The sequence below is a fragment of the Pogona vitticeps genome, chromosome 3 (assembly GCF_051106095.1).
Source record: "Pogona vitticeps strain Pit_001003342236 chromosome 3, PviZW2.1, whole genome shotgun sequence".
In the NCBI taxonomy this organism is placed as follows: Eukaryota; Metazoa; Chordata; class Lepidosauria; order Squamata; family Agamidae; genus Pogona; species Pogona vitticeps.
Genome location: NC_135785.1, coordinates 220,167,222 through 220,181,404, shown reverse-complemented (window position 1 = coordinate 220,181,404; position 14,183 = coordinate 220,167,222). Strand labels below are relative to the sequence as shown.

Genomic DNA, 14,183 nt, shown 5'->3' with positions numbered 1-14,183 from the left:
TGAAGGCCGCATAAGGAGCTCTCAGATGAGCTAAGGGGCATGTCTAAGGAACGGAAGGTGGAACAAATCTCCAAGATAGAATAAAAGAGTAACCAATAATGGTAGAGAAAAGGTTAAGCAGGCTGAAGCTCCAAATGACCTCAGACTTATGAGATTTTTAAAACAATAAAAGGGTTTTTTCTAGCTATGGCTGAAGCAAGAGGAAGAGCTAGGAAATAATGAGTCCACTGAAAGGAGGGGATGAAGAAGTGCTAAGGGGGGAGAGACAGAAGGCAGAATTGCTGAGTACCACTTGGCCTCTGTCTTCTTCCAAGAGGAAAAGAGTGTTCAACCTAGTGCAGGAAGAATAAAGGGAGGGGTGTGTGTTGTTGCCTATGATAGGCAAAGAGGTTGGATAAGAACATCTATCTGATTTAAATGAATTCAAGTCTCCTGGGCCAGACAGCCTCATCTTGAGCTGTTAAAAGAAATTGCAGGCGTAATCTCAGAGCCTTTCTCTAATCTTTGAGAATTCTTGAGGAACAAGTCAGTCTCCCAGAGACTGGAGAAAAGCAAATGTCAACCCCATCTTTAAACAAATGGGTGGGGTGTGTGTGAGACATCCAGACAACTATCAAATCAGCTTGACATCAATATCAGCAAAGGCTCTAGAATAGATAATTAAACAGTCAGTCTGTGAGCACTTACAAAAGAATACTGTGTTTTCCAGTAGGAGATTTTGCTAAGATTTAGGAAGACCTTCTTGATGTTAGAAACTGTTTAACAGTGGGATGGATTGCCTTTTGAGGTAGAAGACTCTCCTTCATTTTTTTTTTTTTAAACAGAGGTTAGATGGCTGCTTCGCAGACATGCTTTCTTGTGTGGATTTCCAGGTTTGTCAGGGAATTGGAACTAACTACCGTTGAGATCCATTCCAGCTTTACATTTATATGATTCTTTGAGATGAGGGGATGTAGGGAGCACACAGTGCTGCCCCCACCTCAGGACAGGGAAAAAGCTGGGGGCTCCAGAGAAATTGCTGTTCTTAACATTTGCTGTCTGAGGTTCATCTCATGCTGCCTAACTGTGAGACTAGTCTTCAGTTGGCCACAATAAGCAAGTAAGGACTGAAGGGTGAACTAGGAGACAAGACTGAGAAGTAAGCTAGATGTTAGATCTGAAGAGCAGTTTAGGGACAAAGAGCAGCTGAAGGATAAAGGAATATGCAGAGCAAGTCTTAACAAGAACAGGAAGCGCTTTCATAGTCCTTGTCCAGAATGATCCAGTGACTGGCCTGGGTGGATGGGATCAGTGTTCTGGGCAATAATCTGTATCATCCCAACCATCCCATGTTGACTGAGTTGATGTCTGAAACTTGAAGTACTTAAATTGGGGCAGATTGGGCTAGACAGAGCAGTAACCTGTTTTGTACAAAGAAGCTTCGCATGTTTGCTGCCCAAAGTTTATGAGATAGCAAGAGAAAATTAGGAAGATGGTCTCCTTTATCTTATTTTAGACATAAATCTAGAGTGAGAGAACAAAACATTGCAGAACTTAGCACAAGTCCACTTTGCAGTGCAACAGTAGGCAGAAATGTGCTTTGGACATGCATATGCAATTAATAGTTTACCATTTTGGCTCACAGTGGTAGTGGATATAGTTTTACTTCTTTTTGCTGACAAATGCAGAGCACAGCTGTATTGAGACTTTCTGGTTTCCCAGATATGTTCTTGGTATTAGTTCAAGTCATGTCTGACTATTCAGCTAATGCAGGTTGATAGGCTGTTTAACACTACTTTGATTATATGCCTTTATATTTTTTACAGACAGGGAATGGAAAATTTGGGTGAATGTGCTTATAACCCTTTCTGTTTGCTAACTACTAACAGAGCACAGCAGAGGAATAAAACTGAGACAGACCCCAGGGAGGGAGTGACCTAACAGAGAAAGCTAACAAGATTTGGAAAGGTAGTAAGAAAGGGGACTACTGGAAGAAAAGACAAAGAAAGGGGGAGATCAAGGAGATAATTATATTAGTGGACTTTCCCAAGAATCCTTCAAAGCAAACAAAAGATAGCAGTGATTTTGGAGGAAAGAGACATTTCAGTGATGTTGACCTGCAAAGTGTGTGCAGTGTGTGCAGAAAATATATGTGTCCTGGTGTAGTGTGTGGGATTGTTGAGCTAAATGCTACATATACTCAACAATCACACACACTACACCAGAACAGAGACAGAAATCTAGCTCCTGTCCTCTGAAGATGCTGGCCACAGAAACTGGTGAAATGTTAGGAAGAAAAACCTCCAGTATATGGCCAAACAGCCTGAAAAACCCACAACAACCATTGGATCCCGGCTCTGAAAGCCTTCGAGAACACAATACACAGAATTCTTAGGCAACAGCATCCAAGGGAGGCACTGGAGGTGGAAGAATAGCAAGACAAAGCAGAGGAGGAGAATGTTGAGAAGAGAACAAGCATAGTGGAGGAAGCATCATGGGAAAAATCACAGGAGGGGAGATGACACTCTTCACCAGATTCTTGAAGGAGAGTCTAGCAGAGAGCATGCAGAGGCAGACATATAGGAAACCCTGCAGAAGTACATGAGAAAGGCTGAAGCTTAGCCAAGCGGTCACTGAACCAACATCCTACAAAAAGAAGAGAAGAATAGTTGTAGTAGATTTTTTTACTGTATGGGATTGAAATTGAAATACGTGGAGAAGATCCATGGACCTGCCAGATATCCTGTCTCCCTGGAGAACAGATTATAAATGTGATGGAAGAATTTCCATTGCTCATAAAACCCACAGATGCACATCCCTTTCTTCTCATCCATATGGGACCAAATGATACAGCCAAGATGAACTACAAAGAAGGCACATCAGACTTTGAAGCTCTGGGAAGGAAATTCAGGGACGTTAGGGCCCAGATAGTCTTCTTGTTCATCCTACCAGTACTCAGAAGAGGAATATAAAGGGAAAGGGTAATACTCAGAGTGAACAACTGGCTGTGAAGTTGGTGTCAGTGTGAGGGATTTGGATTTTTGGGACCATGGGCTGTACTTCCTGGACAACAGACGGCTGGCAAGTGATGGGCTGCATCTCAAAAGTACTGGTAAGCTTTAAACTGAATTGGAAGGGAGAGGGAGACAAAGACTAGATGAAGGCTTATGCAAAATAAGAGGGCAAGACCGAACGGTTCTAATGGAGCCCAATAATAATCTTCATAAAAATATACGAAGGAAAGCAGGCTTTAAATCATACAATTTCCAGTGTCTATATACTAATGCCAAGAACATGGGAAACAAACAAGAAAACTGAAAAGCTTAATTCAGGAGGGTAAATATGATTTGATATGGATAACAGAAACTTTGTGGGATGACTCCAATGATTGGAATATAGCAATTGAAGAATATTAATTGTTCAAAAATAACAGAAAGGATAGAGAGATGGAATTGCAATACATGTTAAAATAGCCCGTTGAAACATTTGAAAAACAAATTGCAGTAATTTCAAAGAAACACAATGTAGAAGTAATGGGACATTTCAGTTATCTGTTGGGAGGCAAATTCTGCAAATATGTCTCTTCCAAGATATTCCTTGTTTGTATTGCTGATACTTTTCTGTGCAAAAAATTGAGACAGAAACTAGAGGATTAGCTATTCTTGACTTGATTCTAACCAGTGGAGATGACTTTGTGGAAGAAGTGGCAGTAAGGAGAACTGTGGGAGGGGGAAATTATCATCTTCTACTTGATTTTGGAGGAAGCAAAAGCAGACTGTAACCATATGTGTACACTGAATTTTAGAATAGCCAGTTTTAATAAAGCCAGAACAATAATGTGTAAGGTTCCATTGTAGGAGAGCCTAACAGGAAAAGGAGTCCAAAATGGGTGGGGATTTATTTAAAAAGGAAATTCTGAAATTAAAACTGCAAACAATTCTAAGAAGAAAAAAGGTGGAAGATAGCAAACAACAACAACAAACAAAACAAAACACCTTTCAAGAGCTCCGATACTGGAGGCATTCAAGATAAAATTAAACAACCATATGTTAGATATACTTTGATTTGGATTCCTGCATTGGGCAGGGGCTAGACTTGATGGTCTTATAGGCATCTTCCAATTATTCTATGTTTCTTTGAGTGACTGAATTTCAGCCGATTTGAATTATGGTTGAAAGAAGGAGAGGAATAAGTGTGATTTAGTTTTGATATTCTTTTGTGGTGATAAAAATCTGGGTCAAAACAGATTCTTTCAGCTTTGGGGTGCCTGTGTGTGTGTGTGGATTTAGAATAGAGTAGGATTACTTGTTCAAATGATTTTGTCTGGATGCTGAAATTGTATGCTGACTTTGCAGCTGAAACAGTTTTCCTTTTATGGAAGGCCTTCAGCTCTTAAAAAAAGGCTAGGTTTGCTTTACATTCTTAGGAAATGAGAGATGCTACCAATGCCAGTTTGTAGCTCCTGAACAAGTCCACTATGAGGCAGAAGAGATGCTGGTTCTCCAGTCAGAAATGCTGCATACAGCACCTATGAGAAGCAGCTGATTTAGTTGCTGTTCTACTTTTACACACACATGAGTCTAGCAAGGCCTTGTAATGAATGAAAGATGTATACAGTATATGTTTGCATTGTAACATCTGTGGTTTCACACATATTTTTTGAATCATAGTCCTATGCACTGACTTGTTTTAAAATCACTTTAAGAAACCAAGTGCACACCTGACCACATTGCCAGTACTTATACTAAACTGGATATATGCTTCATGAATGAAACCAAGTTTGTTTGTTTGTTTGTTTGTTTTTAACTGACTGTCCAATTGTTTTCCTTGCTCACCGCCTTTTTGAGAACACTGCAAATTTGGTCACATAACATATATCTGAGAATAAAAGTTGAATTTCTTATGTATGTCCACTTGGTGGATTCAATCTCTGAAACACCCCAGAGATGGGGGCAGGGGATATAAATCCTGTAATGGAGCTTCCTGGGTTTCACAGTCTGTAAGCAGAGATAGAAAATAATGTCCTTGTATTTGAAATTTCACATATAAGTATCCATTTTGCATCTTAAGGGGCTCATTGCAAGACAAAACATACTTTGCTTTCAAAATTCACACATTTATGAGATTTCTGGTGCAGATGGCAAAAATATGTACAAATATACGTCAAAATGTGTGTACTAGGGAAAAAGCATATGGAAATCAAATGTGTATGGAAATGCATCTGAATTTTCTTGGGGAAGAATAACCAAACATTCTGCAATATGATGCATTTTCCCAACATACAGATACATTTGTAAGAATATATGAATAAATGATTGTACAAGAATGCAAGTGATATTCACAGAAACACAATGAAATCAGGAGAATTTTTCACATCCTTAGTTGTAAGGAAGCAGGAGTCTTCCCTTTGCTATGCTAATATCCTTTATACATGTTTATGTTCATGCATGAACAGTCTGTGATTTGGAAGCTCATCAGATAGCAGGTCTGCTGATATTTTATATATTGTAAAGCTTCCATGACTGTATGAGTCCAAAATGTTATAAATATTGTGGTTATTTTGAATAAGAGTAACGGAAGTCCTTTATGGCTGCCATTGATGGAGGAATAGAGCAAAGGATGCTTCATAATGACTTCAAAGCTTATACATTTTTAAATCTCATCTTGTGTTCACATTAAACAGTTGTTTAAAATCTCCAGCTTTGCACAGTAATGAAAATATTAATACCATGAGTCAGTGAGACGTATCTAACATAAAATACATAACGTTATTATATTAAAAAAATACAAAGAAAACAGTCTTGGTTCCATGTCTTTTAGACTGGTAAGGAAGGCTGAAAACTGGGAGAGAATAATTAATGCAGCTTAATGCAACCTTTTCCAGAGTTTTAGAGGTGTAAAATACTCATTCCTCTTTTTTTGGAGTGCTTTGGAATTATGCAGCTTCCCCAAAGCTACACAGATTGCTTGTTCTCCCAGGAGGCAAACTGGAGAATGGAAGTCCCTATCTTTGGCTCCACAGTCAGATATCTAGCTGCCCACTGAGCTGTCCAAAGCAGTAAATGTTACCAAAATTGGCAATTCTTCTTAGCAGTTCTAGACAGGTAGCTTATTTCTAATTACGGTTATTTCTGAAACAAAGAATATTTCTGCTGCAAGCAAGAGGCAGAGGTTACTGGGCTCTGTAAGTCTTGTTTTTTTTTTTTTCACTATGGTAACTTGTGATCCTACATAGTGCAGATGAAAAGTAAGGACAAAGGCAATTATGTTTACAGAAAGAACAAGAGATCTTCAGTGACTGCTGACTGCATTCACAATCCCAGATGGCACTCAGTGAAGTAGTGAAGACAAACAAGTTTCCAAAGGCTACCCACTGAGTGTTATAACCAACCAAGGATTTAATCTTGAATGTTTCCCCTTTTTAGCCCAATACTCTCTATCTCCTAATTGGCCTCTCTAAATATCTTTTATCGCAAGCACCATTTTCAGTTACTATCCAATAAACCATCTGCTATACGGAAAAAAGTGTTCTCCTTTTCCCCTCCAGTTCTGACCCTTGATGTTTGCTTTAATACAGGTGCAGTATTAATTCAACATTGTTGCTTTTTCTTTTCAGCTTCTTGCCTTGGACGTATTGTGAAGGTGCCTGCAGGGCCCCTAGTTCGAGTTGAAGGCACAGAGGTGGTAATTCCGTGCAACGTTAGTCAGTATGATGGACCCAGTGAACAGAACTTTGACTGGGAGTTCTCTACGGACCCTGCTAAAGACCCTAAATTTGTACATATAGTGAGTAGTTGGGACCCTTGGTTTACATCTCTGGAGTACGAAGATCGAGTTAATAGTAAGGAGATTATGTTGAGGCGAAACAGCAATGAGGCTGTCGAACTTGTGATTGGGAATATCCGCTCTGCTGATGAAGGGATGTACAGATGTACTACGCCTAGCACAGATGCCGTCTTCCAGGGAAATTACAATGCTGTAATCGAAGTCAAAGGTACTTCTACAGGGTGAGGGGTATTTACAATTGGTATTGGGTCTAGCATAATTTTGTAATCATTTGTGCAAGATCTTGTACAAAAATTAGAACTTAGAATAATTACATTTTTGGATGACAACTTCCAGAACAGAGGTATCTAGAATCCTGGATTCTTAGAGTTGTCTGAAAAAGTAAGTTATTGAAGCTTTGAGAGATATGATTTACTTCTGTATACTCCTTTGTCTCTTCATCTAACCTGAGGATAAAGCATTTTTTTAAAAAAGTTGATGCCTATTATGTATTTATAAATACCTATAAACATAACACACAACATTTTTTATGCGGGGCCCGAGTGGGATGGAATGTCAACAAATATAAGATACCTTATTCTCAGTATTGACGGCTATTTGAAAAATTCCACTCTCCCATATGAGACTCTTTGGGTTTTAAGATTTTCAGAAGAGACCCTTCTTTCTTTACACCGCTTTTGGGCAGAAGGCAGGCCTGGGCTCCCTTGCTAGGGAATTTCATAATCAAAGGGCAGCCACTGGGAAGGTCCTTTTTTGCATTCCCACTAAATATTGTGACCATCTCTATGGCTGCTCTGAAACCCATTCCCAAGGCAGCTCAAGCTTGTTTTAGCTTTGCTATTTTTCTTGCAGCACATGTAGATGTTTCTGTTCAGATTGGACTTTGGCTTTAAAGTTATTTGCTGGAAGATGTTTTAAGTCTTGAGTGCATCTCCCTTTTTTTTCTAAAGTGGTGTATGTCAACTGATATGCTTTTATACATTGATGATAATTTTATTTGTCATTTTATTTCAGTGTGATTTACCTTCTGCTCTATTTGTAGTAGAAATGCAGATTATAAATTTAATATGAATAATATGAAATTTAGACTGTTAAATTGTCCGAGAAGTATTCCAAGTATTAAATATTTGATTCCGTTTTTCTTAGTTTGTCACAGCCTTCAGTGTGCTCTCATTTGGAGCAAAAAGCTGTTGCCTTGGGGTGAGCAGATGAGGCACAAATGTGTCTGCCAGCTGTACCACTCCCAAGTCAGACTAGAAGCATAGTATTATGTGGTGTTTCTTTAACTGTAGTGGGGATGGCTGAGTGTATCTCCAAAGAATCCCATGAAATCTATCACTTGGACTTAAAGCTGTGTGGTTAAGAATGCCACTTTTTGCATTTGAATCTTTTCCTCCATGATTTTGCACAGTGGGAAATTTAATTTTTCTATTTGCATACTGTGCTTGGGAAGAAACTGGAGATTTTTTATAATGCTGGGACAATTGACTTAGCTGGGGTGAGGAGTGTAATGTTTAAAATACTTTCCGTTCATGTTTTCTGACACAAATTGTTTGTTTTGACTCAACATTTTCTTTAGTATATTATTGTTATTATTATTAGTTTTATTTATATGCCACATTTATCCCAACAAGGGACCCAAAGTGGCTAACAATATTACAACATTCACACAATTTAAAAACACAATAAGTTAAATATTAAAAGATAAATTAAACAATATATGATTTTAAATACAATTAAAACATGAAAACATAAAAAAAATTAAAATTGTCTGCTAAAATGGGGTTCAGGGATTCAGTTATAATTTATTTATTTATTTTATTTATTTATTTGATTTATATCCCGCCTATCTGGTCCAAACGGACCACTCTAGGCGGCTAACAACCATAAAGATAATATAAACAACGAAAACAGACAATTCTAAAAAAGAAGGCACTACATTACATCATATAATATACAAAACCTGTCTGAAGATATGGGTCTTCAGCTTTTTTCAGAATGATAAAAGGGAAGGGGCCATCCTGATCTCTCTTTCGTGATGGCTACTACAGTTTTGACTTGGTTTCATCACCACTTTTTATGTAAAATTGTTTATTGTAATCCACATGCTTAATAACTTTTTCTTCTCTAAATAGTGATTGCAGATGGCTTAACAGTTAGTGGATCGAAAGCCCGCTCTACATCTACTTGGAACTTATCAGAAGGAGAAGCGTTTCAGTTGCGTTGCTCAGCTTCTACTAATTCATCAGAACACACCCATTTACATGTGTCTTGGGAATTTAAGAATGGCCTTGCCTGGCAAGAAATCCTGTCCCTGACGCATGAGGGCAAGTTCCAGCCTGGCTCGGAATATAACGAGCGGTTTATCAGTGGAGATGTCCGCTTAGATGCCATGGCCAATGACATTTACCGCTTGTCTGTGTCACAGGCTCTTCCAACAGATGAAGGTGCCTATAGATGTCGAGTGAGTGAGTGGGTTAAAGGTGCTGATGGTACATGGCAAAAAATCCAAGAGAAGACTGCTGATGTAGCAAATGTGGTGGTGCAGCCAACAGGTGAGAGTATGTGAAATCATGAAATAATGTTTCCCATAACTGTAGCTGTGCTGTAATAACGTAGCAGAAGTGGGGTGGGGAATCAGGTGCAGTCAGAAAGCTGCAGTGGCTATCCCTTATACAGTGGTGCCTCGCATAACATTTGCTTCGTTTAACGTTTTTTTCGCTTAACGTTTATTTTTTCAGAGTCAGATTGTGCTTCGTATAACGTTTTTCCCTATGGGCGATTTTCACATAGCGATGTTGGGACCATGCTTCGCTTAACATTTTTGGTTTTAGGTCCCCTGCTTCACTTAACGATGTTCATTTTTTCAATTACAAAAGTGTCTTAACATGTTGAAAAATGGTTTTAAATGCTTGGAATCGTTAGTGCACCTTCTAAAATGTGTGCATACTTAATTTGGTGTTGATCTGACTTTTCGTTAATTTTTTGTGAATTTTTTCTCCCCCATAGGAAACAATGGAGCTGTCAGATTTTGACAGCTGTCAAAAGTTGGGGGGAAAAAATTCACCATAAATTAACGAAAAGTCAGATCAAAGCCAAATTAACTTTTGCATCCGTTTTAGAGGGTGCAGAAGCTAATCCAAGCATTTAAAACCATTTTTGACCCTTTTATGACACACTTAATTTTGCAAAAATTGACTTCGCAAAGCCATTGAAATGTATTGAGTCGGCTTCAATACATTCCAATGGAGGAAACATTGTATCATTTAACAATGTTTCCTATGGGTTTTTTCGCTTAAGGATGGCAATCCGTGCCTATTGGAACGGATTAACCGCTTTCCAATGCATTCCTATGGGAAATGGTGTTTCGCATAAAGTTTTTTTCGCATAAGGTTTTTTTTTTTGGAACCAATTAAAAACGTTATGCGAGGCACCACTGTATTAGCTCAGTGTAACACAGTAGGACTGCTGTTCACTATCTTGTGGGTCACATATAATGTGAAATGTCAAGCCCAAGCTTGAATTTGAGGTCGTGGTAAAGGGAGGAATGGTAAAATATTGACATATTCTTCAAATGCCTTGTGCGCACTTATTTTAAACACCATGTTGCTGATATTTTTATTTTAATTCCTTGTTTTGATGTTGACTTAGGTTTTATAGTTTATTCCTGCAGAGGATTCTGTTTCCTGTAACTCATATAGGATATTTGTGCAGATGTCTTGCAAAACAGTCTTAGGGTTTGTTAAGGGTTGAAAGAGATCTGAAATTTGTAGTTGTCTTTTTAGTTACTTGTCAGTCTTTTTCAAGCAAGTAGTTTGTGTGCTTCCTTAGGTCATGCCGAACTGTAAAATTGTCATTTAGGGTAAGAGGAATAAACTAGCCAATCTCTAGTTAGATTTTGATCCATTTGAGGGAATGGGTTCCAACTGAGTTACAAATCCTATAATCACCAGATGAGATCTGAGGATATCGTGGATACCTTTAGGATTTAGGTTTAGGTAGTAGTTAGCCTGTAAAATCTGTTTGGTCTGCCTTTGAGAGTGTGTCTTAGCTAGATGCTAGAAAAGCACTTTCTCATGAAGCTGATTGTAATATCCACATTTCTTAAGTTCCTAAATTTTAAGTGAAAGCAACTTGTAAGGCAGACGTGTTGAATTTAATTGTGTGTATACCTTAGGCAGGCGGTTCTCACACTTGGGTCCACAGATAGTGTTGGACTGCAAATCCCAGAAGCCTGGCCATCGTGTCCATGTGTGGCAGATTCTGGGAATTGTGAAGTCCAGCGTTATTGGGAGACCCAGTTTTAGGAACCATTGTTGTAGATATTACTGGGAGACATGGGGTCCATTTTATTGCATGGAAACTATATATAGTTAAATGTATTAATAGAGCACAATTTTGGAAAGACATCATTCAACACTACAGTTAAAATTTAGGATGGATCACTTGAGTTCCAGTGAAAAATGTGCAAGCCTTGCATGACCAGGAGGAACTGAAACTGAGAAGGCTGAGTTTCAAGTAAGATAAAATATGGGTCTGATTTGGTTAATGGAAATCAATTCTAATGAAAAGAATTTAGAGGTTTTCCCTATAACTATGAATACATAAGCCGACAGTGCAATCTAATAGTAACAGTACATAGCGGACTATGCAGTTGAGAGTAATAACTTTGGTCTTTCATGTTCCCTCTCTCCAGCGTTAGGCGTGTTCATTACAGGAAGCAATGTGACTGTAAGAGAAAGGGATTCCCTTGACCTTACCTGCAACATCACAACAGACAGAAGTGGTATTTTCCAAGCTGAAATAACATGGTACTTCAGTGAGTCACCTGATAGCACCATGGCAGATGCTCAGGTTTTGCTGAGTGCAGATCGTGACTCTGTAATCAGTGACTCTACACTCATCAGCCTTAGCCATGTGGATCGAACTTCATACCACCTATTGGTACGTGATGTGGGCATTGAAGACTCGGGCTACTACTTCTGCCAAGCAGCCCTTTGGGTGCCACAGCACAATGGTAGCTGGTACAAGGTAGCAGAGAGGACATCCATACCGGTTATTGTGGAGGTATCAGCACCTGGTGAGTAGTTGGATGGTGGCACCTATGAAGTTGATGAACCACTTTGTCTGTATTTTATTTTTTATATTATACAAATTTAAAAATGAAATGGAAAGTGCCATTCAGTGGGAATAACCGCACTATCACCACTCCAGGATCTCTATGGAAAAAAATTACTGAACGTTATCTATTTAAAAAGTAAACCCAAAATGATCCAAAGGGACCATGTGGATGAAATCAGTGTCCTCAGATGCTCAAGACACACAATTAGAAATGGGCATGAAATGAACCACAAAGCAAAAACCCCCATGAATTGGGCCATTTTGTGGTTTGTTCCAGGGTAACATACCTGCCCGGAATGAAATGCCAAACTACTATTGGCCTTGATGTTTTTTATACTTCATGGTTAGTGTGGTTCTGGACTTCTAACACCACGAGTTAGAAATTCCAAACTCTTCAGGTGACTCTCTTCCCCACCCCTTTCTTAAATCATACAGTATGTTTTAAGGTCCCATCTGTCTAAATGGCCCGTCCAGAGACTCCTTTGCAGCTATGCATTTTCCCTTATTACTTTCTCCACTTGTCAGCCAAAGACATTTTTTAAAACGACTGTGCAATATTTTTGGCTAAGAATGGTTCAGCATATTTCTCTTGAGTTTTAAAGTTTTCTTCTTCTTGCACAGATCCTAAGGCATCTGCAAAAATATAGAGACATGCATGGCTATTTTTATGATTTCATTCATCTCTCTGAGCATATTAGTAGCTTATGGCAATGGCACAAAGTAGGACATGGTCTCAAACAGTCTGGTGGCTCATTTATGCTCCTTCTTGGGTTCTGGTTTGCTGCTCTTATATTGCTGCTATTACAGAGATGTAGTCCAAGAAAAAGCAGGTAGTACTTTTTCCAGTGTTGCTTTCAGTGGTGAAATTATGTTTGACTTATTTCCTTGAGCAAATTTATTATTCTTGGGATCACTTGCTGATACTTAATAAGGACAGAAAATAAAGCAGTATCCATATAATATGGAAAAAAGAGTGGGATGAACCACAGGATTGTCTAGACAAAAGCTTTTTATGTGTATGAATATTGCATTTTCCTTTTCCTAGTATTCTGCTCTGGCTTCATGGAGTGCTATGTTTTCAGTAACTCTTGCTCTGTTTCCCTAGCTGAACTCTTAAGCTACTGAGATCCTGCTTTTTATGCAAATATGCAGAGAAATGAGCATCCAGGCAGGAGAGATGCAGAAAACTGAAAGGCAAGCATAAATTTGTAAAGAACCATGTTGTTCTTTAGAGTTTGCCTTGACATGTCAGCATCTCTTAGAGAATAATTAGAAAAATCAAGTTTCTGGCTTTTGACTTCACAATTAGGAGCCAGATGATTCCTGACAGCCTTTCAAACAGCGGAAGCAAACGTTTCTACTTACTCGATGCTGAAATTAAGATACTGGTGCACGCACATTTCTGAATGCTATCCAAGCACAACCGGAGGCCAAGCCAGTGGTAATCCATGCTCTGACAAACCCAGAGTGTCCAGAGACACCCCTGGGTTTTAGGAACTGTCGACATGGTATTTTTGATGGCCACCCTGTCTACCCAGCTGAGGATTTCTTTCCTAGTGAGAAGTGAGGGGAAAGTAGCAGCAATCTTCTTCCATTTCCCATTCTTCTTCAGTTAGGCTGGTGCCTGGTGGCACTGGTAGAAAAAGCACTTCGGTGATTGCAGGCTGGGAAAAGTTGCAGCTGCAGGCCATTTATTATAAAGTATTTTTAAAACCCTTTTGAATTGTAGGAAGCTGAAACAATCAGATGCTTTCTAACTCTGGGGAGATGGCCAATAAAAGCAGGGAAGATACCTATCGCTGTACTACTCTCTACAAGTAATGGTTGATTGGTTTAGTTTGATGCTTTTCATAAAGCACCAAGAAATGCTAAATCCTTTCAAGTGGCATATAACTGCATTCTTGACCCACCTGCTGCCACAAAATGCTTTTCTCTGCAGGTAGCATCTTTGCTTACTGAGATTACGGTAGGAGTTTTTGTTTCCTCCCTCAACACCTCAGGGCTGTGTCCCATGGTCCAGTCCTGACAACAGGATAGATAGCACCTGTTGCATTTAAGAGCCAAGGGAGCTGGAATTCACTCTTGTAGTACATTTCCAATTCAATACTGAAATATTTGTTTGGACAAAAACCTCATTCAGATGTATAAATAAGACTTTTCTTACACAAAAGATTGTAGCCTTGTAGGATTGAAATTGACTTGAGGGGCTTTCATTGTTGTGATGGACAAAGAGACATCCTGAAAAGAAAATGGTCTAATCACAATCCTGTCTCCCCCTCCATTTGCTGTATATATAA

The 14,183-nt window shown here is 38.9% G+C and overlaps 1 protein-coding gene across 1 annotated transcript in view; it reads left to right on the top strand.

The window, feature by feature from the left end:
- Positions 1–14,183, top strand: part of PTGFRN (prostaglandin F2 receptor inhibitor) — a 112,656-nt gene that overhangs the window by 31,207 nt on the left and 67,266 nt on the right. Inside the window, exons 2-4 of the mRNA XM_072993995.2 lie at positions 6,596–6,973; positions 8,901–9,320; positions 11,462–11,845. Of these exons, the coding sequence (XP_072850096.2) occupies positions 6,596–6,973; positions 8,901–9,320; positions 11,462–11,845 (1,182 nt within the window). The remainder of the gene's footprint in view (positions 1–6,595; positions 6,974–8,900; positions 9,321–11,461; positions 11,846–14,183) is intronic.